Here is a 27,982-nt window from a genome sequence, read left to right on the forward strand (position 1 = left end):
GCTCACTGTTCTCAGAGTCTGTAATTTCTAATCCAGGTCAAATTTTGCCAAGAAGTCTTAATCAAGTCTTAAGTTAATTTTTAGTGATTTAAGTGCAACTTGAATCATATCTTAATAATGCATCACAGCTACAGGCCATCAGCACTGTTTGAGCAAAATGTTTACTTTGTGGTTTTTCTTTTTTTTACATGGCAAGAACATCAAGAGAATCAATTCAGCTCTTGTTTAACATCGCATCATTGATTGTCCAGGAGTGTCTCTCTCACTCCCTCTTTAACGGTCTCTCTTTGTTCCTTCCTGTTACCACACTCTGATAAAACACCTGTTTTTTTGTCTTTTCAGTCTGTTCAACACTAAAGAAGCTAAAGTGACCATTAAAAGCTCAGTGTGTGTTTGCTGCATTAACTGTCTGTCACAGACTCTTTCTTTGGCCTTGAGTCCTGATTTCCTGAGATCCTTTGGGCAAACCAAAGGGGGGAGTTTGAGTAGATCAATGACAGATAGACTAACAGTGAAGGACGATGGCTTTGCTACTACATTACCTCTTCCTCATCCTTCCTTCCTGCTTCCATGGGTTAAATCAAGAGGAAATGGATGGAACAAGCACCATGACCCTGAGGTTTCCTTTTTGCTAGATTTTCCTCATTTCATGGAGGTACAAATTATCCATTTGGCATTGTTACCACTGTTATGCATTGTATAGATACACAAGAGTCTGTTACAAACTTTTGAGAGCTGCCTACCTAGACAGCGTTGTAGGCATCACTGATGCACTTTCAGATGAGAATTCCTTTCAAAACTGTTGTTTAAAAAAACAGGTGACATATTGGGTTACACTTATTAGAGCAGTGTTTCCCAAGTGTTCCCTGTTATTAACACCAAAGAAATGTTCCTGGTAGTTCATATTATAATGGGTAACATTTAGCATTATCATTAATATTGCTAGAGGGGTCATTATTCCTGCAATTAAATTCTTAAACTAAACTCATTTGGTTCTGTGGGTGTAAAACTGACTCTCAGACGTTAATGAGACACCTGAGCTTGTTTGTCTTTCACAAGATTTGACAGTTGTGGGGGCAGTCATGCAGAAACTTTCCACAAGAAAGACCTAATGGCAAATTTATTTGGAAAAGAAAATTCAGAAGGGATGTTTAACAAAAGTGAGATTGAAATATCACTCAAGCTCAACTAGTGTGTACTATCACCCGCAAGCAAAACATGCTGTCAGTTGTACAAGACCTATAAAGAGGCTGATGTAACGGCCAATGGCAACACATCATTGTAAGATTAAATATTTGCAGAGTTTTATTAATGCAGAATTCTAAATGTTTATGCAATTTGAGAAATATTGATTGTTATTGTGATTGGATTCCTCACCTGCATGTATTCTGTTGTCTTTCCAAGTACCACATGGTTGGAAAAACATCTGACAAGTTTCAGTCACATTTATCACCGTTCTGGTAATTTTTGTATGCAAAATCAATTTATTACAATAGAGATCCACACCATCTGGAAAAGTGCAAAAGATTTTCCCACACAGATTTTGCAACACATTTGAAAGTTTGAAAGCGACTGTGAGCTGTGCATCATACATTGTTACAGTATTAACAATAGAAATTGGAACTTTTTGCCTGTGTATGTTCTGCAAAATTTAGAATTTTTAGCTTAGCAACATGCTAACACCTGACTCTTGATACCCTGGTATCAACTGTGAATGTTAGCTGAGTCTCTGCAGGGAGGAACAGTAAGTGTGTGGTGTTCAAATTGGTCGCTTCAGATCAAGGTTTGAAACAGAGTTTGTGCATTTATTTTCCTTGATCTTAAAGCTTAGCTAAATTGGTGGGACGGTGTCTAACTCTCACTCGGTCATTAGCAGCAGCAGTCCGCTCAGACTGATGAATAAGGGCATGCCAGCATTCCTGTGGCTGGCTGAGGACGACGACTGCTGAGTCTTGTAGCCCATTAAGGGGATTGATACATGGACATTCTCAGTAGGAAGTGATGAGGTTGGCTAACCCTACATGTTCACTGGTGTGAGGTGGGTGTAGCATGAGCGAGTGTTTCCAATTCATTCTGTATGGGAACGACAGGCTTCCTCACGGGATTGTGGGATTGACGGTAGAGCATCAAAATCTGGCAAATGCTGAACTTGCATACGGTGAAAAACAGCTATTGGCAGCCAGAATCTGTGTAAGATGAAGGGAAGCTAAGGTTGTGATTATTTTGGTTTGGACTTATTTTATTAGGGCTGGATTTTCTTAATATATATATATATATATATATATATATATATATATATATATATATATATATATATATATATATATATATATATATATATATATATATATATATAAAGAAACTTAGATTTGGGTCAATAACACAAGAGTAATGCCTGCAATAAAGTGTTGTTATTTTAGTATCACTGAGATCATCCTGGATCATCATTTCATTTGGTAACATTAGGCAATTTGATTTATATGCTTGATGATTACATTATTTTACATCTGCTTACATATGAAATCACTTGTTTCTGCTTCTTCTTTGCTGTGTTTTCAAGACGTAACTCTTTCAAAAGATGCGTAATAACACCTACCATACACCAGTGGCAGGGAAGCGTTTTCTCACAAATGACGGAAAATGGGAAAAGAGTTAATAGATCTAAAACAGTCATATCATTGACCTGCACATAGAATTGTCATCTTCTGTTGTAGATCCTTGTCAAAGGATGTGATCAGATGATTGGCAAGGAATTTCCTTTAGATTTTGCAACACATTCCCACAATCCTCCCATGTCTGCATTTTCAGAACCGTTGTGGTCAAAAACAACCAATTCCTTGGCTATAGCTTCGTAATTCCTTCATGTGGATATCTGTTCCAAACCACTGCTTTGGTTTGGCACAAGTTTCTTTTGAACGGCACATGCATCTGTTTTTAAACCCTTGCACAGTTCCTGCAAAATCCCCAATGAGTATCAGAAAAATATTGCTCCCCAGGTGGGAAAGTTATGCGTCATGGGTAATTGACAGTTTTCCACAGAAGGTCTTTTCGTGGTGTGTGTTTGTTTGTGGGGGTAGCCTTACAAAGCTTTGTTTTACTGTAGCCATTGTAAAGCGCTCACTCACAGAGACCACAGACATCCGATGGCATCCCGATTCCCTGGAGAACCTTCCTGCTTCCTCTTCCTGTCCCCACCAAACACACATACGGTGTCTTTGTCTCCCTAGAGCACAATAATTCTGAGAGACCTGTCTGTTCACTCTCAAACAATAGCGACAGAAGCCTAAATGTGTTTGTGAGTGACTGACACAGAGCGAGCGAGAGGTTATGAGAGACAGCGTGATTTCCTGAATGAACAGCTGCGGATCTGCTCATCTTTAAGCCCTCAGAATGTCATTCGCTGCTGTACCTATAGATGACGGTGATCCATCTGCTTCGGCTGATGACATCATATGTCTTGTTCATCATTAAGACGCTTTCCACGGCGGAGGAACAGATGTTGAGTATGCAGATTAGACAACGCAAGCCTAAGACATATAGATGGTGCTTATTCAAACACTTATGCCCTTTGTCAGAATTGCAGTTTGAATGACTTTGCTTGTCATAATGATTAAAACAATAAAGCTTATTGGAGAAAGGCTTGAGCTGGAAACATATGTCTCACACAGGGGTACACGCTGACTGATAAACCCTTTCTAGCCGAGGAAAATGGCTGAAGGAAATGTGATGTGGCATTTTGATTCAGAGTGGGGTCCTGGCAGGGGGCTCGGCTGTGAAATATCATGACTGTTAGCATACAGGAGTGCTGCTAGCTGTACACACAGCAGGCTTTAGCCCTGTGATTTCCCCAGCTGATAGACTAGCTTTGTTTTCATTCAGAACCTCACACGGCTGGTTTTGCGGTCGTTCGTTTGGTTTTAGTTACTCAAACACATTTGGTTGGTTAGTCAGTTAAAGCTTGCATGTGTGTTCAGGTCATTTGAAAAAGGCTTTGGTACATTAATAGGTTTTTGTTTTGCATGTTTGAACAGTTCTGACACGTACAAGTTGGTCACTCTGGCATTTGGAAGTTAGTTTGAGGGCATTTAGGCCATCTACTCAAGGTTAAATTTCTTAAACCCTTTGCCTTTTTCCTCTCTTGCCGATGACACACGGTCAGCGGTATTTTGCAGTCTTCACAGAAATTCTCAGAGTTGCTGAGTCGAGCGTGTGTTTGCGAGTGCGTGACACTAATACTTTCAAAACCCACAATCCCACAGTAAACAGAGATAAACCAGGCCTTGCTGACCCACACATACTCCGTCTTAGCTGGCCTTCTCAACCCTGTTCATCCCTGTAATAATATTTCGTAATATTTACAGTTCTCACGGCTCCTGTCAGGTCTAGGGATTCTGCACACTACTGTTTGTGCATCACATGTCTCTCATGTGGTGTCTGGTGGGATGAGGGACTTTTTTTTGCTTTTATAACATTTTATTTTTTCTCCCCCTGAATTCCATTTATAATGTTTGCCAAAATATATTACACATTTAGTTACAAAACCATTTTCTATCCTCTCTCTGGATTAAATAGCCTGTTTTTGCTACTGTACCTTTAAGACTATTTGTTTATATGTACTGTTATTTCCAAAGCATTTTTAGATTCCAATATTTCCTGTCATTCTGTAGCTATGCATTGCTATTTCTTATGATTTAAAATTTGTATTTAACCTCAGCACAATCTCAAAGTAAAAAGAGGTGCTAAAGTCTGATTTTGTGGTGGTTATGCTTTAAAATTAAATTATTATAAACTTAATTCAAGTGAAGAAGGATTTTAAAACAAAATGTCTGAGTCCTACTGTAAGGTTAAGCCTGCCTGCTTTAAATGTTTGAAAATGATTTACATTTGAAAACATTTGTTAGAAATTTGGAAAATTGATCAGAAAATAATCAAATGTAATTAGTTACATTACTTTAACAAAGTAATTGAAATAGTTACACTACATATTACATTTTAAACAGGGTAACTTGTAATCTGTAACCTATTAAAGTGATTATTACGTTTTGAATATGGATATTTTTCTTTAAAAAAATGCATCGATTCCCTACAGGAGGCCTTTGTTCACCCCCCGGAGCCGTGTGAGACACTTTTTTTTTTAAGGAAGGGCGCTTTTTATTTCACGTCTTTTGGACTGAAGCAATGCAACCCCCGCTGACAGCAATGATAGAGCTTGAAAGATCAAAGACAATTTTTAATATAACTCTGATTATATGCGTCTGGAAGAAGAAAGTCATATACACCTAGGATGCCTAGGTGGTGAGTAAAACGCAGCCTAATTTTCATTTTTGGGTGAACTAACCCTTTAAGTAGAGAATTAGTTACTAACTATCTAGTATTTACTACTCCCTACAGGAGACAGCAGGAAGGCTGAGATCTGTGCAGCCTGTAGTTGCTTGAAATTGACTTTTGGACTGGAAAGGGAGCCTTAGAGTATGAATACATGGTACACTGAACTATTATATATAAAAAGAGCAAGGACAATCCTGTTTTTGAAGATATGTCCCATTGAATGTGCATCAGGATGCTCAGACAAAGAGTAGGATGTTTAACTTGTACCATTAGAACACTGTTAGACACTTTGGTGTCAACATCTCTGTCTCTCATTATTTCTTTCTAGCAGACACTATGCCATTCTATAGATCAAATACATACTACTTTTAGACCTTTTTAAACTCCCATTTTCTTCATTTGCTCTCCTTCATTCTTCTCTGCAAATAAAGCCTGTTCCCGTGGCGACATAAAAATTATTTTTTTCCATGCAGATATAATAATGTCATTTTTCCCCCTCCCTTTTTATTAACATTATTTTAAAACAAACTTCTGCTGAAGAGATGTACAGGTAATTTTAGCATCATTATGGAAAGAGAACAGGCAAAGAGAAAAGAAAGGAAATGGGGAAAAGCGGGAGGGAGAATGCAGCGGGGAGCTGAGTGTGTGGACTCCATAATGGAGAATGGATTATGTTTCTAAATGACCCCATTGCCATCACAGGCAGAAAAGAGGCATGAAAAGGTTGAGCTATTCTCTGCTAAAATAGTAGGCTTTTTATGTTCGAATGGAATGACCTGTCTTCTTCCTCGTCTCATTCTCTTCTGTCATTGTTGTTTTCCCGTCAGAAAGAGGAGCAGGCCCGCTTGCTACTGTCTGAGGAAGGGAAGGAGCAGCTGATGTTTGAGGTCCCGCTCAATGATTCGGGCTCAGCTGGGTTAGGGGTCAGCCTGAAGGGTAATAAGTCCCGTGAGACCGGCGAGGACCTTGGTATCTTCATCAAGTCCATCATCCATGGAGGAGCAGCTTTTAAGGTAACATATCACATATACATTTGTTTGTGTTTGTAATGTTTATAATGACTTGAACTTTTTTGGTGAAATAAAATATTGTCTGTGAAATAATAATCCTGCAATCAATAAATCCACCCCAACTTTCATTTCATTAGGTAATATGTCAAAACATTCATGACACTTGTCAACAGCACTGATCCATAAAAAACATTACTGTTGCCCTTATTGAATTTCAACTTATTGTTATTTTCCAGCTTCCTTTGGTTTCTTAAAGGGGTCATCGGATGCCCATTTGATATAAGTTGATATGATTTTTTTAGGGTCTTAATGAAAAGTCTATAACATACTTTGGTTAAAATTTCTCAATGGTAGTGTAAAAAACACCTTTTTTACCCTGTCAAAATGATCTCTGTTTTTAGAAGGCCATTCTAGTCCACGTTTCTTTAAATGCTAATGAGCTCTGCTGACCCTGCCCCTCTCTTCTGTGGGGTGACGAGAAGTACTGTTTACTTTATTCGCGAAACTTGCTAATTAGTACATTATTAGGTAAGGCGATTTGCAAAGATTATAAAAAAAACCCCCTTATACTCACTTCTTCTGTAGATGAAGCTGGATCATGAATGATTCGTGTGAACATAGACGCATTTAGGCAGATCGGGGATCGGCGCATTCCCTTCAGAACCGAAAGAAACATTAATCCTCTGCGTCTTCAGCGGCTCAGATGTCAGGAGTAAATGACAACTGCTATGTTCATGATTACATTCAACAACAAAACACCTCAATCGCTTAATCAGAGTCATTCTTTTCTTCCCCTGCACCGGAGTCGACACAATGGCGGACAGCTCACAGCTAACATAGGGCGGGTCTAAGGTTAGACGGACTTGTCAATCCACCATCGTGGGAGGGGCCTGTGCAGAACTACGTCATTCTGACAGGAATGTCAGAACAGCCTGATTGGAGAATTTTCAAATAAATAAAAAACACTGGGTGGATTTTTATCATTGTAGGATGGATGTTTACACACATTTCCAGCACACATTTATGTTCAAACAACAACAAAACTGAATTTTGCATCCGATGACCCCTTTAAGAAAAATTCAAGCAAGCAAATTCTGCTTTGCCATCACAGGTCAAATTACATTTTAAAATACATTAAAATTAAAACTATTCATTTTATTTTGTAACAATATTTCACAGTATTTTTATTGCATTTTTGATCAAATAAATGCAGTCTTGGTTAGAATAAGAGACTTATTTCAAAATGAATGATCTTACAGATCCTAAAATTTTGAGAAGCATTCTACTACAGTACAATAGTGTACTTTTTGTATACACTATAATTATGGTTTAGTAAAAAAAGAAAAAAAAAAAAGAAAGCTATTTTTAAGTGTAGCTTAAGTATTCAAATACTTTTTTGGGCCATCATCGCTTAAGAGGTCGTCAGAAGAATAGCATCATTCATAAATTGAGAGCAGTACTAAGATGTGTTAATCATTAAAATATGCTTTTGAAGTGTTTTCATGACCAAAACGCTCATGATGATCTATTAGATGTCCTCACAGTGTTAAACATAGCTTCAGGGTTGAGTTGAGACTGTAAAAAGGTCACGATCCCTGTTAGCTACTTTTGGCATGTGTTTTGGTTCCCTTGACCTTTGACCTCTGTCCCCTCTACTGAATAGGGTTTCATTTGACCTTAACAGACGGGATCAGGATTGTCAGCAGGGGTGCTGAGTGGACCCTTCTTGAGTATTTCTATAGGCTCATCTTTCTGTCTGTACTAACATGTTTTTCTCCAGCTGCACCTGTTCGTGTTCCAGTTTCACATTTGGTCGCATGATATTGACGACAGATTGGGTGTTTGTGCCTATTTGGCTAAATAGCATTATTCTCGATTATATGGATTTTTGGAGGTGTCCAGATGTTTGGAAATCTGCACTTGTGTTTTTTTTCCTTCACCAAAGGATAAATGACATGATGTCTGTACATGAATGACTCAATGGGCTGTGCAGATTTAATGTGAACCAGTCTCAGTAAAATTCTTCCAGCTACTGCTTTGCTCAGCCAAGTGAAAATGTGCTTGTCAGACATGTGGATTTGTGTGTGCGCATCTGCCCAAAGCATTCACATTCATGTGCGTGGGTGTGTGAAGTTTACTTGTGAAGATAAGGGTTTGATTTGCACCTGACTGAAGCATCTCCTCGCTCTGCTTTGTCAGGCCTTTTGCTTGGAAAAGCTGCTTTTGGGTTTCGGAGGTTGTGTAGCAAGAAAAGAACTTCATAAATCTCTATCATTCTGAAGCTTCAGAGTCAGATCATCCCGTTGAGAGGGGGGTAGAGGGAGCCACAGCAAGGTGATGCACGTGAGTTCTCATACTTGTGTCCCAGTACATTGGAACTCTGGGTAACACGTTTTTAATTCCCCATCCAGTCCCCAGTGAGAGAGTTCAGAAACGGTAGAACGCTGCCTGTGTTAGCTTCAGCACATTAATGCTAATTAAAAACTCTCCAAGCCCATGTTAATGAGTTGGAAGCGTCCCGAGTCTGTGGGTGGGATGCGTCTTCTCCCCAGAGCCGAAGTGGGAAGGCAAGAAGAGGGTAGGGTGAACGGCAGCGTCTACTTGCAAAGTTATTGTTAGCTTGCACTTACTAAACTGAGGGAAATGCCATGTGGCAGAAGTAATATTATGTACTGAACATGTCCATTGATTTGGTCTTGGGATAAGTTAGAAGTCAAAATATAGGTTTTTATATATATATATATATATATATATATATATTTCCAATGGTTAATAGAACATACATTTTTAGAAACCCACAAGCTTTAGTCAGTTGATGACACACGTTTTCATATTTTTATTTATTTATATGATCTTTTTTATTATTTTGAACAGCAGCTTGTGCATGAAAGGTGCTAGACAGATATGTAAGAGTAGTAGTCGTAGTAATAATTGTTATTTAATAGAGGCAGCATTGTATTGATGTAATAATTAAACAACTACAACAGTAATAATACTAATTATTATTACTAATACTACACATTGACAAAAGCGTAAAATTTGTTAAAGTGAGGAGGTGAATGTTGTATGCATGAAGTATAAACAAAGTATGAACATGCGGTGTAATAAGTTAGGAAGTTAAACAGTTCTTGCATATGTAGTGAACAGCTGTTGCACTTAATTGTTAATGTGTACAGTATGTTTGATGAAGTATTTAATGTAATTGCATCAATTTTGTGGACTCAAATTTCTGTTTTTCTTTTTTTAAGCCGATATTCCCTAAATACTTTTTACCTGCATGAATTGCTTTTGGTCTGGCATGAAAACCAGTGTGATCTGAATCAATACCTCATTTCCTGCTCTTTATTCGCCACCATTAGTCTCATCTCCGCTGTTTCTCAAAATAGCCATCAACTATTCTGTTAGAATATAAGCATGGTCTACAGGGATTTTACACAGGGCTGCTTTATATACCCAGAACCACCATAGTCATAGAAGCAGAAACATTACCCAAGTATTCAGAATAGTGATTGAGGTGATTTTACTTTTTTCCAGTTCCAGTTCCTAAATGAATACTTTTTGTGCTTCCGTTTTCTAAAATGTCAAAACTCTACCATTGATGTTCTCTAGACATGCACCATTGAGTAAAATAAGTAAGCAAAATAAACTATGGTTTCATTTCCTGAAGGAAACAGAGTAAGGCTGAAAGTTTGTATGGGCTATGCATGTTATGTAATTCGGGCTGTATTATTTTTAGTAGTTTAATTCTTAACGTCAGAGGTTTAGAACCAACCCTAAGCAGAATGATTGAGGAGCCAATCAATACAGTACTGCCTCTATTAAATGATTATGTAAGTGGTGAAAGAATGTGAGACAGATGTACTCATTTGAAAACAGCACTGCAAACTGCAGACAGATTGTGTGATTTCACAGAATCAAGTTAGAAAATTAGATCATGGCTCTAATAAGGATCCCTAATTCTCTGTGACTCATGGTGTCACGAGGACAGGACATCTTTTCACCCAAAGGCCTTGGTAATGAAAACACCTCTCCTTCATTTATAGAGAGCAAGGGCACAGAGTGCACGCTGCCAAGGTTTAGAGAGTTTGTGGGTGTGTGTTATTTCAGTAAACTGTAATTAACAGTGTGGTACTCTGTTACCTCTATAGGGCACAGCAGTTAGGAAGTAAAAATCACATTCATTTTCTCCATACAAAAATTATGATGACACATACTGTAAAGATTTCAAGGCACTTATCTCCAGCTTCATGGTTTTTAATCGATGATATATCCTGGATATAAAATGTTGTATAGTATAAGTCATGATTTTTAATTGTATTGTATTGCCATTTTATTATTGATGTCACTCGCAATGTTTCATGGGATGAGATAAATGGGAAACCAAGAACTTCCAGAGCCAAGACCACTAAAATTTTATATTTTGCTATATAGGAAGTAATATTAAGTCTTCATTCTGTTTTATTAGATATCCAACATTGTTTTCAGTGTACTTCATCATCTTTAGTTTGTACAGTTCGTTAATGATCAGCATTTTTGTCTATATATCTGAGGTGTTTTGCAAGTTCTTGCGTTAACCCTCATGTGACTCTGAGCTCTCTCTCGCCTGGAGACAGAGGAAGCAGATCAGAGGCCTCTGCAGTGAAAACACTAATTAATATTAATTGTAATGAACTTTAGGGCTTTTTATATGCCATGTAATATGCATGTCTTATAATGTGCTTATACAGTACCAGAGAGACGGAGCTGCTGGATTGTGGGAAATTTATTCCTTGACAGAATGCCCCTGCAGACTCAACTGAGGATAATACGCCTGTGGAAAGCAGTGGGTCTCTCAGAATATGAGGAAATACATTAGAGATTAGAGAAAGTAGGACATGTCAAGGTCTCCTAATAGATAAAAAGCCCCAAAGACAGATACATAGAGCTGGTCATGGTCCAGTGTAGTTAAAGGGATAGTTTACCCAAAAATTAAGTTGTGAACTCACCTGCATGAATAACTTTATTATGTTGCAAAACTTCATTGGGTCACACTTTATAAGGTCCAATTCTTGCTATCAAATAAAACATTAACTATGACTTTTGCCTCAATAAACTCCTAATTTGCTGCTTATTAATAGTTAAGGTAGTTTAAATACTAATACTAATAAATAGCCAATATGTTAAAAGGAATGCTAATAAGCAGCTAGTTAATAATAGTGAGACAAACATGAGCTATCCTTTGGAGCTCAGAGCTGGTAACTAAAAGATTGCTCATTTGATTTACCAATGTGTAAGTCGCTAAAAGAAATCAAAACTCAAACCATTGGTAATGGACTTGTTACACTAAATAGAGATTCTGATTATCTTTTTTGTTTAGGATGGGCGTCTACATGTCAATGACCAGCTGATTGCTGTTAATGGTGAGACCCTTTTGGGGAAGTCCAACCATGAGGCCATGGAGACCCTGCGGAGATCCATGTCCATGGAGGGGAACCTGAGAGGAATGATCCAGTTGGTTGTACTCCGTGCTCTAGCACCACCTACCCAAGTATGTACTTACCTTTAGAAAACATTAATTTTGTCCTAGCACTCTTCTTTCCTCTTCCTGCCTAAAACCAGCTTTGACTGGTTTTGTATTTTCCTAACTGGTCCATGCTGGTTTAGGTGGTTGATTAAACTCAGCTCCTGGAGGGCCACTCTGTCCTGCAGAGTTGAGGTCATTGCACACCGATTCCGAAAGTTTCGTATGTGTTTTTTCGTATTCGTTAACCTAAAAATTTGTCACACACAGAAACCTTACACACTGAGCCCGATGCGTATTAATAAATCCATTGCGAAAAAATTTGCTAAACAGTACTAAATGGAGTTTTCAACCAGTGAGGATGATTGTGTTGTCTTCTTGATTCTTAAAAAGAGAAAAAGAAAGGAAATATTGGGTCCGTCCAATCCTGAGATACAGAGAAAGAAGAGGAGCAGCAGAATTATCACGGGCGATTCAAAGTTTAATTCAGGATGTCAGTGGCTCAGTTTGATGCTTTGCTAGCGATACTAGTGCCACATATTAAAAAGAAGACCACCAATTTCTGTGAACTCACGGTGCAAGAATCTTTACGGTGCTTTGTGCTGCGAGATGAAGTGGATGAACTTGACAATAGCCATTATGGATTTTTTTTTTATTTTTATTTTTTTATGACGGATGAAAGTTTCGGAGGGAGTGTGTAAACATGATTGACACAGCGTGAGGTCGTATTTATTTTTCAACGTGTGAAAATTTCGGACTCAGTGTGCAATGGCCTTTAAAGTGCCCCTATTATGCCTTTTTGAATATTACCTTTCATGCAGTGTCTCATGTAGCTGTATTTGAACATAAACTATCTGCAAAGTTGTGAAGCCGACAGTGCACAATAAGTAAAGTTATTGTCTATCAAAAACAAAAAAGAGTTGGCTTGCAATCGCAAATCTTATTCTGTTACGGCTCTACGTCACAAAGTAACATATTTGCATAATGTCTGCCCACGTTCTACGTCGCTAGCTTGCCCGCCCACAAACAGTAAAATTTCTGTGTGGTAAACATCATGTCGGGAAGATGCTGTATCCTACGCTGTGAGAGTGAATTTGTTTTATCACATCTTATAACTACCAAACTTGTTAACACTTGGCACTTACCACTGAGAAACGTCCTGCTCCAGTCATGCTTGCGGATCAGTCTCTTGTCGATCAGCCAGTTTAAACATTTCATCATCAGACTCCGGCTCGAATTGGTAAGGTACAATCGATACCTTCTTTTCTATGTATTGAAGTCTCCATGCAGGGCTGTCATTCTGTCATGGCAATCGGAACTTTGTTTGTGACACGCGCTGTACGCGGTAGACCAATCCAGAGCCAATCTCTCTACAGCTCTGGACCTATCACAAAGGACTGCGCCATCTGACCAATCACAGCACTGAGGGCTCATGGAAAGGAGGGGTTTAGAGAGACAGATTCTTTGAACTGCTTCGCATGAGTCGTTTACGAATCATTTAGAAATTAGGTAAAATTAAATCTATTTTTGAGAAAACGGATGATGGGTTGATTTAGTTTCATTGTTTTTCTGAGAAATAGAGTGGGGGGATCCACCTATGGGAAGGGCATCCGTACCTGACCTCTGCAGAAGCATCCAATTACACTAAGTCTGGCTAGACAGACAGAAGCGCGCAGCCAATGCCAGGTAAGGCCCCGCCCCCTTACCTAGGGGTATATAACGGCTGCAGCGCTGCTATTCTCCAGTAAGTATATTCGCTTCTCGTGTGGCAAGCGGGGCAAAGCTGGTGGATCTCTCCACTCAATGTTTCAGAGAACCGGGGTTACGACAGTAACCTATTGTTCTCTTTCATCATCTCGTGTTCGAGATCCACCTATGGGAGAGACATGGACAGCTCCCCGATTGCCCAATACACTCACAGTGAGGTTCTGAAAGCCAGAGAAGGACGGTCGCCCCAGGGATGCGGTGCCTGACACGTCCCATATTCATGAACCTGCAATACTGATGCACACACATGACTGCTGTGCACATGCAGCACATGAAACATGTTAGCATAACACACATGATAACCAATGTGCATATAAATACACCCAGAAAAAGGAATGGAAAAAAACATGCTTAGTGACAGGGATGTGCATGGCCAGCCGGCCCATTCACTCCTTCTTCATCACTTCCAACGGGGTTGCAGGGAAGGGCTAAGAAGACCCCACCCCTAAAACCGAATGTGCTACCGAGATACTGGTGACATCCAGCCGGTAATAACGCACAAAGGTATGAGGAGAAGCCCAACTGGCAGCGGAGCAGATGTCCTGCAGTGACACTCCCCTAAACAAAGCCCAGGAGGTGGCAATGCCCCTCGTGGAATGAGCTCTGATGTCCCCTGGTGGCTGCATTCCCTTTGATTCATAAGCCAAAGCTATAGCATTCACAAGCCAATGTGAGAGGCGTTGCTTAGAAATAGGATTCCCTCCATGAGGGGGTGCCCATGAAATAAAGAGCTGGTCACTCTTCCGGAAAGCACTGGTCCTGTTAATATATGTCCGTAAAGCACGGACGGGACACAGAGCATTTAGCCTCTCATCCTCCGGGGAGGAAAAAGGTGGAGGGTGAAAAGCGGACAGCTCCAACCCCTCCGAAGTGAATGCAGGGAAGCACTTCGGCATGAGAATTTAGTGCACGAGGGATGAACCGAAAGTGCATGAAGCTCACTGACACGTTTGGCTGATGCCAAGGCCAAGAGCAAAGCTGTCTTGAAGGACAGCAGCTTTAGGGAAATACTTCCCAGGGGTTCAAAAGGATATTGAGACAGAGCCTCCAACACCATGGAGAGGTCCCACTCAGGAACAGTTCTTCTGATGACTGGCAAGGAGCGACGGGCACCCTTCATAAATCTGCGGATTAGAGGATGCTGCCCGACTGTTGAGTCCTCAAAGCCCACATGACAGGCCGAAATAGCAGCCAAGTAGACCTTAATTGTGGAAAAAGACCTGCCTTGGGTCTTGGAGGAAACACAAAATATCAGGAGCTGAGCACTGATAAGATGTGAGACCACGCCCATCACACCACCCTTCGAACACTTGCCACTTACTGCCATACAAGGATCGCGTAGAAACGGCCCTGGCATTCTGTATAGTAGCAATCACACGCGGCGAAAGCCCCAGTGCGCTTAGGTTCGTCCTCTCACGGGCCAAGCCCAAAGAGCCACCCTGTCCGGGTGCGGGTGATAAATCTCCCCGTTCGCTTGGGACAATAGATCCGTGCGGGGGGGGAGGCGCCTTTACGTCCTTTAGCGAGAAGAACATAGGACAATGGTAATTTTCGCGCGAGGCGAATAGATCTACGGTTGCCTGTCCGAATCTCATCCATAACATATCAACTATCTGCGGGTGAAGGCGCCAATCTCCATAGATTGGGTTTCCCCTCGATAGAAGATCCGCGCCTCTGTTTAGAAGGCCCGGAACATGAGTCACGCGTAACGACAGGAAAACCCGTCTGCTCCACACCAAAAGCTTGTATGCTAGAGCGTGAAGTTTTGACGAGCGCACGCCGCCCTGGCGGTTGATATTAGCCACTGCCGTGGTATTGTCGCAGCGTACGAGCACATGATGTCCCTGCAGGCGAGGCAGAAAATGATTCAGAGCTTTCCATACGGCCATAAGCTCTAAATAATTTATGTGCGCTGAACGTAGTCTGCTCGGCCACAGACCGTTCACCGTTCTGCCCTCCTGGGTGGCGCCCCAGCCTGTTAAGGACGCATCTGTCGTCACAACTTTCCGCATCATAACCGTCCCCAGAGGGGTTCCCTGTGCGTAAAAGTCTGCGCTCTTCCAGTGGCGCAAGGCTGCCGAGCAGGCGCGCGTCACTATTACAGAGCGGCAAAGATCGCGCGTCGGGCTGAAATGTAGTAACAAAACCCATTTCATGAACGCTCTCATTCTCAGGAGTCCCAGCGGTACAACCTGGATAGATGAAGCCATAAGACCCTGCAGCCTGAGGCATGTGCGATATTGTACTTTCGCCCCCTCTCTGAACTGCGACAGACAGTTCATTAGAGAGAGAACGCGCTCTTGAGAGAGACGCGCTCGCATGGAGACTGAGTTCAACTCCAAACCCAGGAAAATGACATTCTGACTGGGTGTAAAATTGCTCTTGCTCACATTCACTCTGAACCCGAGAGATGTGATGTGCGTGAGCACACGGCAGGTGTCCTGCAACACTTTCTCTTTCGATTCGGCTATGATGAGCCAATCGTCTATGTATGTCAGAATCCTCAGACCTGACATTCTCATGGGTGCTAAGCCTGCCTCCGCACACAGACAGAAACACCGGGGGCTTAGACTGAGCCCAAACGGCAGAACTGTGAATTCGTAACATGTGCCTTGGTAGGCGAAACGAAGAAACTTCCTGTGTGGCGGATAAATGCTTATATGGAAGAAAGCATCTTTCAGGTCGACCGATGTGAACCAGTCGTTCTGTTTTATGGCGCGGGCGAGCGAGCCATGAGTCAGCATTCTGAAATTGTATTTCCTCAAATGTTTGTTCAACACACGAAGGTCCAAGAGAGGGCGGAGAGAGCCGTCCTTTTTTGGGACCAGGAAATAACGAGAATAAAATCCCTGATTCATCAGACTGGGGGGCACCACCTGAATCGCTCCCTTGTTTAGGAGGGAGGATATTTCCTCTTTCAGAATGTGTGAGGCATTCTCCTCCGTGTGTGAAGAGAGAACGCCGTTGAAATGCGGGGGTTTCATCGCAAACTGCAGTCTGTATCCCTGCATTATAGTACGCATCACCCACTCGGGAGCCGAGACAGTTTGCCAAGCCCATTCCTGACTTGCGAGTGTTCCCACCCGAGCCGCAGCGGAGCTGTGTAAGCCCAGCTGGTTTATTTGTGATGCAATGCCGCCATCTAGTGGACACACCAGGGGCAACATGCAGGGGTTCAGACAGATTTCCTCTCTCCGCAGGGAGATGGACTCTCTCTGCGGAGAGAGATCCTCTCTCCGTAACGAATTCATTTGATTCGTTTGTTTTAATGTGTTTTTTGGTTTTTTGTGTGTTTTGTGTTGGGGAAACACTTGGGCCGAAGCCTTTATTGATTGGGTGAGGGGAACAGAGTGTATGCGGTGTGGTGACACTGCTTTTGCACTTTTCCTCACAACAGACCCCCTGAACGTGAGGGGGGAACACACAACGTTCATTAAACACATGGGCTGGGCAGCCTCGAACGGAGAGGAACCGATCCATCCGCGGGAGACCCTGCGTCTTTTGAACGGGGGTCCTGGGACAGGAAGAGAGTCCGAAGGGCTCGCGGCCCGTGAACGCGGACTCGATGCCCCCATCAAACGAACATCAGGCGCTCTATGGCGCTTACGTTTCGAGGCGCTCTATGGCGCTTACGTTTCGAGTCAATGGAGGTAGGGTTAGATGGTCTTCCAGCCGCGGCGGGAGTCGATTTTCCCCAGTGCTTAGCAGGCGGTGGGTTATTCTGCCGTGGAGGGGGTTTGTTGCAGGGCCTTTCCTTGCCCTGGTGGAAATGTTGTCCCATGGCAGGAGTGTTAGGCAAACGCGCAGGGGGTGCCTGGCGTGGGGCCGCCTTCCTAGGAAGGCATAACTTGAAGGCCTCGTCGTCCTTCTTTTTGTCGTCACACCGTTGTTGCATCAATGCGACGGCGGGGCCGAAGAGAGCCCGGCCGGGCTCCACCGACGCGCCCGTGATGCGCCGCTTCTCACTGTCAGGAAGGCCTGACAGGTTAAGCCAGAGCGCGCGCTCTCCCAGCACAGAAAGCGCCATAGAGCGCCCGCAGGCTTGGACGGCCTGCCGAGCGTTATGGAGGACGAGGTCGTTCACCGTGAGGATCTCCTTCCACAAGGGTAGAGAAGGAGTTTCCTTTTCCAGCTGTTGCCCTAATTCATCCAAAATCTCCACCTGGTAAGCGGAGAGGAGAGACGAGACGTTCAGGGCCCTGACAGCCAAGGCCGAGGACTTGTATGCGGCCTGGTGAACTGAGGCAGAAAAACGGTCCATCTTGTTGGGCAAGACCGGCTTAGGGGGAGCGAGCAGCCCGCCCTGAGTGGGGTTAAGGTGCCTGGCGATGGAAGGCTCGATAGCGGGTGGGGCATCCATACCAGTGGCTGCCATATCCTTTACTTCAAGGCCCGTAAGGCCGTGTTTGAAGTCGAGCGGTTCGCTCCAATTGTGCCTCATGTGCTTAGCGCACGCTGGAAGGACGGGGAAGAGTTGTTTCCTCGGACCGGGAGGAGGTCCCAACACTTTTCCGTCGTAAATATCCCTCTCCTGGTTGGTGGCGCTCTGTGGAGCCGGCCACTCAATGTTGAGGCGAGCGGCTGCTCGATCACAAACTTCCAGGAGGATGGACTGAGGCAGTGCTGCGTGGGCGCTAGCCTGGGGAACGCCAGAGGGCGGGATGGCCTCCTCGTCCTCTGAGACCCCAAGAAGGGCCGCATCATCCTCATCGCCGGAACCGGCCGGTTCGTCGGCGGGCATGAGGTTGCCCGCGAAGATGTCCTCTTCGGGGTATGCGGGATTGGGCTGGTCAGCCCAAACAAGTGAGGAGGAGCCCCGGGAGTCCCCCGGTAGCGCGTCGTCGTCACCGTGTCCCCCATCTGAGTCAGAAAGGCAGAGCTCGGTGCACTGGGTCGCTGCAACTTTAAGACGGCGTCGTAAAAGCTTTTTGGGCAGCATCAGGCAATGACTGCAATTTTCCGGGTTCTCCAAGGCTTCTTGAGCGTGTTTAAGGCCCAAGCAAACCACGCAGAACGGGTGAAGGTCCTTAGCGGCGATGAGCGCTCCACACGCGGCCGGGCAGGCCCGTGATAGGCTATTCCCCGGAGAAGCGGTAGGTTTAGAAAGCGACATACCGGAGAAGAACTCGGCAAAGAATCCGTGGCGGGCAGCCTTGGAAGGAGGAGCAGGTGAAACCGACGAGAGCGCGGGAGGCTCTGAATGCAGAACACAGCAGAAGGCTGAAAAGACGACAGTCACGTCTGTCGGAGGCTGATCAGGCGATATGTCCTCCTGAAGACACGAAAGTGAGCAGCGTAATCCAACCGAACTGTGTCAGTGCAGAGATCGCGAGAAGCGAATGTCAACTGGAGAATAGCAGCGCTGCAGCCGTTATATACCCCTAGGTAAGGGGGCTTGGCCTTACCTGGCATTGGCTGCGCGTTTCTGTCTGTCTAGCCAGACTTGGTGCAATTGGATGCTTCTGCAGAGGTCAGGTACGGATGCCCTTCCCATAGGTGGATCTCGAACACGAGATGATGAAAGAGAACATGTTTTTTTGACCTTGCATGCATGTAAACCTGTTTTAGGAGACTCATTAAACAATATTAGCAACTTTAAAAATGGTATAATGGGGCACTTTAATCTCCAACCCTAATTAAACACACCTGATCCAGGTTATCAAAGTTTTTAGGAGTGCTAGAAACTTCAAGGGAGCTGTGATGGAGTTGATTTGAGCTAAACTCTGCAGGCATGAACCATAGCACGGCATAAACTTTCAGTCTTTTTTAGCTCACAGGTGTTCAGCATAAACACAGTCATATTTTTTTCCACCAGGATGACTGATATTCTGCTTGACTGTTTACACAGCAGCAGAATGCATTTGTCAGTTTTGATTTAGAGTGGTAAATACACAGTTTCGTTATGAACGAGAGTGACAACTGCATTCTTTAACCAAACAACCAATTTTTAGAACTTTTAACCACATTTTGAGAGTGAATTCGGATAATCTGTAATGTATAAATGCAACAGCAGTGAATGACTTGTCACATCATGCAGTGTTGCAATAATGTATGCTGTGGACATGTATGTGTTATGATTTTTATGTGGGGTATTTAAAATCAAAATGTATTTAGAGCCGATCTGGGTTAATTTGGCCAATTTTGCTCAAGAGTTCAGGCCTCTCATAATAAAAAGCTTCCCAATATTTTGATACTGTTTTTTTTTTTATATAAACTCTTTATGTGCAGTACAGGGTGTGCTGTTCATTCACAAGCTACAGAGACAGTAAAGAGCTGCTTTGTGGCTTACAAATGTTTCTACAATGGATTGTATGTAAATATCCACCTTATCCAGTGCTCCTTTTCCATTTTTTCTTTCACCATTTTGGTATGAGAAACCACTATTATGCTAATCCATCACTATTTCATTGTGAGATACTTGTGCAGACAATTCAGTGCCTGAATTAAACCTAATCACAAACAATTTCATCTTTATATTTTTACATACCCATTTGACAAATTCAATCAAAAGAGTTATTCATTTACAAATATGAAATTTATAGTTGACACACCTGACATGATTGCTAAAAAAAAAAAATATATCAGGGAAAATGATTCTTAGGTTGGTGTATGGTAATCTCCAGTATCCAACAAGGGTTTATCAGTAATGTTTTCCACAGTCACACTGATTTCTGCTGTTATATACAGTATGGTATTCATAGAAAAATTGGCTTTCATTTTAGCTATTTATTCATACAAACAGTATCCAAGCTTCTGCTGTACGCTTTTGTATGGACAGGACAATTTGAGAGTCAGGCGTGTTAGTAAATATGAATGTCAAACCTAATCACAGACTTTCTGAGAGTCAGACCTGTTAGTAAATATGAATGTCAAACCTAATCACTGACTTTTTGGCTGAGGTCAGTGCTCTGCCTCTTTGTTCTATGAGTTTTCATGGCCATGTGGTACATTTATATTTGTGAATTAAGAGTTAAGTGATGGATGTGGTTGTGCTTGTTCATTTTAGATTGATTCCTGTTCTTCCATTTTTTTATTTTTTTTATTTTATGTTTTATACATATTAGCATCAGAAGATTTTGCAGGGCCGCAGATCCACAATGAAGTTGAAATCTCTGTCACTCCAACTCCAACATATTGATACTCCCATGGTAAAATCACTATAAAGAAGTTCCAGTAATTTGAACAATTGTGGTATGCCAGTCTAGGCCAAAATCATGCATGATACTGTTTTTATGACTTCTACTTGACAAGCGTTTGTCTGTTTATGACCGGGTGGAGACAGATGCTTGAAATGCCATAAAAGCAGGTCAGAATAGCTGGTAATTGCCATAAGTACTCCACATCCTTTAACTTTCTCCATCATTTCCCCTGTGCTGGTGGAATTCGCCTCCAGCGGGATGTTTTAGCCTTTTCTCCTCCCCTGCACCTGGGTTCGAGAGCAGCCACATGCTCACCCCAGGATTCCCTCTGTATCTCACACATGCACACACACGTGCTGACACACTCCGCCCCAAGGCCTCCAACTGCTCTAAAGTGGTGTGTAATTAGGCTGCACAATGGAGCAGTCCCTCTGGCCGCATGGATTGATGGATACTGAGGGCTCATTGTGAGGAGTGACAGGCTGGGAGGGGCGGCCACGGCCAGGCCAGGGTGTTATTGTTCTCAAAAAATAAAGATTCATGTTCATTATGCTTTATGGGCTGTGGATGCCCCTGTCATGGTTGCTGATTGGGCGCAAAATGGAGTCAGGGCCAGTGGGATGCCATTGACCCTAGTGTGTAGAGGTGGGATGAGATGCTAGTTGGTGGACGGATGAAAGGAGAAAAGCATGAATGGATGGGGGACAGATTGTGACTTTGTATGGGACCAGAGAGCTTGTCGCTGGGTTCAGATCAATAGATCATGCAAGCCAGATGCAGGAGATTGAAAGTTTGCTCCTGAGGTGAAACTAATGGTAAAATATTGCTCAGCATGCTTTTAGTACCACAAATAAGAGCTTTATCCTGTAATAAATGGAATATTAGTTTCTACACCCACAAGGCACTAAGAGAATGTATTCTTGAAGCTTTTATTTCTTTATATTATGCGGTTTGTACATAATGAATTTCAACCTATTGTAGCGTTCCAATTCTTTCTAGCTCTAATAAATAAAGTCTAAAAAGTTATCTTCAGGCCCGGAGCCAGTTTTAATTCTTTGCAGACATACTTTTGTTGTGAGTCTGTTCTCCGGAGTCTCTGCGAGCTTCTGGGAATACACATGCTGATGTGTTCTTGCTTGAATCTGCTGTGTGTCCATGTCTCCTGACCTAACTTTGCTAATTATGGGCACTTTCTTAGACATCAAAGACTGACTTCACACACACACTCTCAATCCCTGTCCAGTTTTGGCTAATTCTCTAAAAAATCCATGAAAAAGGAGACACACTGTTGAAAAGAAAGAGAGGAGGAGCAAAGCAAAGGAGATAAAAAACAGATTTTGCCTGGTTTGAAAGGTCTTGGAACAGTTTTTGTGGCTTTCTTCTCAAAAAAAGTACCTAAAAGCTTTTTTGGACTTGGTACCAAGTAGTGTTGGGCAATGTATTGAATATTCACCCTATATTCGAGACGATTGTGCTGACAATTTCAAAATAAGATACATGGTGAAAATAGCAATGGTTTTAATGGGCTTTTTATTTGGCCATTAAATAGTTTTTGGGATCCCTCATGAGTATTGAGAACGTTAACACAGACATTTTATTAACATCTTTACTAGTTTAAGCTTCAGTTTCGTTGAGTTGGCATATGCATTTGCATGTCTGGGAATCAGTTCTGTCTTTCTGCTTGAAAGAAATTATTCAGAATTATTCAGAATTAGAATCTAAAAATATATATATTGAGCCATATCACCCCTCACTGGTACCACGGTATTTACTGTAACTGTTAATAATTATTTTATGGAGATGTAACATGGCAGTGCCATCTCTCTTCTCTCTGCAGACTAAACACTATTATAGCAGAGTCTGATCTAATCAATCCTTCTCACTGTTTCCCTCAGACAGCCATCTAAACAGTGCTGTCATAATCTCATTAAAGCGTGGGCATTAATAATGAAAAGTAGCCCGTGGAGAGCCCACATGATCTGTGCCCTGGAGACTGTTTCCTTCTCCTCTTGTGCCAGAGGAGCGCTGGGAGGTTTGCTCTGGTGCTGCATGCAGTTGTACAGACCTGCCAGGCCACTTTTGTCTTTAACAGCAGGTTGAACTGTAAGCTTTGTGATGCTGATTAAGATGTAAGTGTAGTCTGAGGAGATTTTTTTGGATGGCACCTAGAGCAGAGAAGTGTAGATGAGGCTAATAGACATAAAGAGCAGTGTCTGAGGATGGAAGACGCATGGAGATAGAGGCTGGGGGAAACAGCATACCTTTTATCCTTGGACTGGTGTCTTTGTATGTCATTCTCAATCTGAAATGCTGAAAACCTTGTTGAACTCTCTTCACAAAATCCTATAAAGGGACTGCAAATACAGACAGAATGTTGTCTAAATTGAGCTGGTTCGTAACGGTGATATCATTAGAATCAATTGATGAAAAACACTTATAGCAGTTGATGAAAAACACTAACAGCCAATCAGAATCCACCCAACTATAAAATTCAAATATTTAAAGCCTCAGATTACAAAATTGCAGCATACTCTTATATATAATATATAATAATAAAGATAATATTATCGTCCATTTAGAGGCCAGTATAGTTATTGTTATCGTTCTACTTATTGTTCTTAGTGTGAACGAGCCTTACAAATTTCCTCCTTTTCATTTTGAAGGTGTGAATGTGAATTAAAATGGCCACACCCAATATGAAGTTTAGTAAGAATGACAAAGTCAGTTAGATAATTTCCTAAACAACATGCATCAAAGGAATTTCATTTGATTTGCTAAAAAAACATTAATACGTTGTGCTTTCCCTATTGAAAAAAAGGAATTTATTTGAATGTATTTTAGTATAACTAAATGTATTTGTGGCACACTATAAATTGGTATACTTAGGCCCCGTTTATACTAGTGCGTTTTTGTTGTAAAATGCATAACTTTTGCTACGGTTATCGTTTACACTACTCCGCCGTTTTCGACCCTTGAAAACGGAGACTTTCGAGAATGCTGCAAACCCCTTTTTTTAGTTTGAAAACTCCGGGGTTGCGTTTCAGTGTAAAGGGACCAAAATGCAGACTTTTGAAAAAAAAAATGATGGTGTGGCTGCCCACATTCGCTCTGCGTATCCTTGACGACCGTGTAAACAATAACATCATGCTCATTGTTGTGCCCAAAGATATGTATAGGTAGAGTTCCCATTCGACTGCTCCAAGCATGTAGATGCGTCCGCCATTTAAATAATAGGGAATCTACCTATACATATCTATGGTTGTACCTGCATGAATGATCTTGTGACATGCATTTTCGGTTGTGTAGTGTAGACGGGGATCGTTTCAGAAACGCCAGTGTAGACGAGGATCATTTTCATTCTAAAATGCCGTTTTAAAACGAAAACGCACTAGTGTAAACGGGGCCTTAAAGTCTGTTAAATGGAACAACTAATTTTGTACTAAATGCATTTTAGTTGTGCCAAAACAGCCGAAAATATATGCTACACCACACCGCCCAGCAGTGTTCAGCACACAGTTTTTGCTCTCGCTCTTTGTTTTGAAAACATTGAGAACATTGAAAACATTGTTTTCAGATACTACAACTTTCTAAGATAAATTACACATTTTTGTATAATATATAATAATTGTAAAAGTGTATCAGAAACTTCCCTAATGTCCTGTTGCAGCAGTGTTGTGGATTTCTTTCAACTTAATTACATTTTAAATCAGCTTCTTTGCATTTCAATTGTAAATTTTGGTTCTTGATTGCTGTTTTAATTCAATTTAAAAAGCATTTTGTTTTCTTAACATCACACTGGATATCCCCATCCATCCCGCTCAACATTGCTCCAAAATCCCACTCGAAATAGCTGTATGTTAAACATTAAATATATTTTTAACATGACACATTGACAGTTGTTCCAGCTGGGTGTGTTCTGGCCTTCACTGAAGGACTGTGGTGTCATCTAGATGAGGGAGGAAGTACTGTAAATAGCCAGGCTACCAGAACCTTTGTGCTCCTGGTTAAACTGCAGTTCAGCAACATTTCCATCCCAGCATCCCTCCATCCACTGCATGAACCTCTTAAAACACTCTACACTACACTTTTTACACTCCCTCTTCCCACCGCCAACATTTCCTGTTAATTTTTATTGATTCAGCTGCGTTTTCAGAATCTCATCCTCTCAAAATTGCGATCTCAAAAATGTCCTCATTTTTTATTCTGATAAATATTATAAGGGAAATGGAAAAGTTGGCTAAGGATTCCTCATTGATCCCCTACTGTAATCTCATTTAGTCCCAGTCACTGTTTCTTCTCCTGGCAGCCTGCGTTCTTTTCCCCACAGGCCACCCCTCCATAGGCCTGCTCTTACTGCCGTTAACATTAAAAGGACCACATTATACACTTCTGTAGCATTTTGTTTTTCCCCAAAATCCACTTAAGATGTTAGGCAAGCCTTCTTGCACCAAAACCACTCCCAATTTAGTTATACACAACCGTTTTCCACTATCTCTCTCTGCCTTTCAATTAAACAGAGTGTTTCTGCTACTGTACCTTTTAAGACTTAAAAACACTCCAGGACTTTTGTACAGATATTCGCCTTGATTTACTGTGTACCCTGGATGAGTCTGTGCTAATTGTTGAAATTGACAGATTTCACAGAAAATCAAAGTGTATGTTGGCATATATTGTTTTGCCTCACAGACTGAGTTAGACTATATCAAACGATGTTTGATATTTGTAGACGTTTTTAGAACAAATGTTCTCTGTTAAAAATCGCAAACTGTCTAGAACATAGTCTACATTTGGTTTGAAACTTACAACTGGCAAAAAAGTACTACATTACATCACATTACATTTAGTCATTTAGCAGAAACTTTTGTCCAAAGTGACTTACAAGTGAGGAGAATGGAAGCAATCAAAATCAACAAAAGAGCAATGATATGCAACTGCTATAACAAGTCTCAGTTAGCTTAACGCAGTACACATAGCAAGGATTTTTTAATTATATAATAAAATAAAAAGAAAACCAATAGAATAGAAAAATATTAGAGCAAGCTAGTGTAAGAGGCCTTTTTTTGCTTTTGTTAATTGTATAATAAATAAAAAGATAAATAGAATACAAAAAGATTAGAGAAGCTAGTGTTTTTTTTTTAAGAAAACAAGCAGTTAGTAATTGTCAAGTCTTCTATTCTTTTTTCTTTTTAAAGAATAGAATTAGAATAGAGACTGCTAGAGTTAGAGGGTCAAATAAAGATGAAAGAGATGTGTTTTTAGCCGATTCTTAAAGATGGCTAAGGACTTAGCTGCTCGGACTGAGTTGGCAGGTCATTCCACCAGGAGGGAACAGTTAATGTAAGAGTCAGTGAAAGTGATTTTGTGCCTCTTTGAGATGGAACAATAATGCGTCATTCACTTGCAGAACGCAAGCTTCTCGAGGGCACATACGTCTGAAGTAATGAATTTAGGTATAGGGGTGCAGAGCCTGTGGTGGTTTTGTACATCATCAATGTTTTCACTGTCACATGACCTTCCAGCGTCAGTTGTGTGATGCTTTACTGCCATTCACAAATTCTCTCCCATTGCTTCATGGGATAGAAGTCTCCATCAAATGTGCACTTGAGAATCGTTGCTCTGAAGTAGTATGACATCCGGCTTCTTTCAGCCTACTGTTTATCCGTCTCGTAGCAGCACATGAGTTTGTGTCCGGTGCTACTTGAAAGTCTGGTAGTGGTTGATACTCAGTCATTTAGTGAATGATGCTCGGTTATTCTCTAACCATTTATAATGTCAATACGTGTATGATGCTTAGTATTTTAAAATCTATTCTATTGTTTTGTTTTTGTTTGTTTGTTTTTTTTTTTTTTTTTCGTGTGTATTCCAGCCTTTAGTCTGCTACATATTGGCCGGTCACCTCAGGCAAATATTAACATTAAAACATGAATGTTTAAACATAACAATTGAACAGGTGCTCCCTATTCCAATGGAGACACGACTTCTTGGCCCTCTCCATAATTGCTGTTTTCAGACCTTCAGACACTCGGGGCCTCAAAAAATAACATACACACATAAACCTTGATTTGCAATATTGTATGTGAGCGGGTTGCTTTCCTAATGATCCACAGTTAACCGAATGCCGGCAGCATGTGCACTATCCGAACAGGCCATTAGAAGACCCATCTGATGTGCTGCACCCTGCCTCTCTCCAGCATTTGAAACCTGCCAATCGAATTAACATATTTCATAGTGACGCTTCAGGCCTGGGGGCAAGATAATGAAATGAATTACCATTCTGTCTTTCTCTCTGGGGAAAAGAGACAGAAAATCTGTAGCATCTGTGTGAGTGGCTTAAATCCTTCATGCCACTGACATCTAGACTAATCAGATGAATTAAGAGCACTTCCAGGAGCAGATTCTTGCGCTGTTTTCATCTCTCGTTCTCTTCCTTCCTCCAAAACCCGAGTCTCAATGTGGTATTTGTTTTGTGATGAATGCCGAAGCCGGCGTAACGATCTGCCTTCTATTTGAAAGTCTTTACCTATCCCGGCGCTCAGATTTGCCTCTTCTGTTTCCATAATTCACAAACAGAATCAATACAGTGACACGACTTCTCTCATTTTCTCTCGCAGGAGTTCCAGGAAGCACGGCGAATTCTCAATCGATCCTTTGATAGCTGCGTGGGGCAGGCGGGGCACCTCGGCCAATCAGACGGCAACACTCAGCCCCCCATGGTGATGAACAGCATCTATGAGCGATGTGCGGGTGAGTGATGGGCTCGCTGTATCTTTATCTCACAGTCGGTCCGTGCCGCAATGAGACGTTCAAGGAGAAGGCCACACAGATATCTAGTGCTAATATATTTCTGTCGTCTGCGGCGCATTTGCTTGCAGATTGCCTTTTCATCAGCTAGACTGATAAAGTTTGACTCTTCATTTTGACTTAAAGGCAGTAGAAAAAAATAAAAATAGTACATTTCACGTCTAAACACAAAATTACTTTTGTAGAATGAAAAACAAACCATATAATGTATGAGTAGACAAAGGTATAAAATTGATCAAAAGAAATAGTAGATAAAGATATTTATTTTTCAAATAGATGCTGTTTTTATAATTGTATCCATCAAAGAACCAAGGTTTTGACAGAAATATTAAGCAACACTTTTTTTAAACTTTGATAATAAGAAGAAATATTTCTTGAGCAGCAAAAAATCAGCATATTAAAATGATCATGTGACACTTAAGACTGGCTGCTGAAAA

The 27,982-nt window shown here is 41.6% G+C and overlaps 1 protein-coding gene across 7 annotated transcripts in view; it reads left to right on the forward strand.

Annotated features, from left to right (window-relative positions):
* pard3bb (par-3 family cell polarity regulator beta b) overlaps positions 1 to 27,982 on the forward strand; it is a 292,683-nt gene that overhangs the window by 126,681 nt on the left and 138,020 nt on the right. For all 7 annotated transcript variants that reach the window (XM_042730941.1, XM_042730943.1, XM_042730946.1 and 4 more), the window contains 3 exons: positions 6,156 to 6,341; positions 11,695 to 11,865; positions 27,356 to 27,488. In XM_042730941.1, the coding sequence (XP_042586875.1) occupies positions 6,156 to 6,341; positions 11,695 to 11,865; positions 27,356 to 27,488 (490 nt within the window). The remainder of the gene's footprint in view (positions 1 to 6,155; positions 6,342 to 11,694; positions 11,866 to 27,355; positions 27,489 to 27,982) is intronic.

The sequence above is a fragment of the Cyprinus carpio genome, chromosome B9, assembly GCF_018340385.1.
Source record: "Cyprinus carpio isolate SPL01 chromosome B9, ASM1834038v1, whole genome shotgun sequence".
In the NCBI taxonomy this organism is placed as follows: Eukaryota; Metazoa; Chordata; class Actinopteri; order Cypriniformes; family Cyprinidae; genus Cyprinus; species Cyprinus carpio.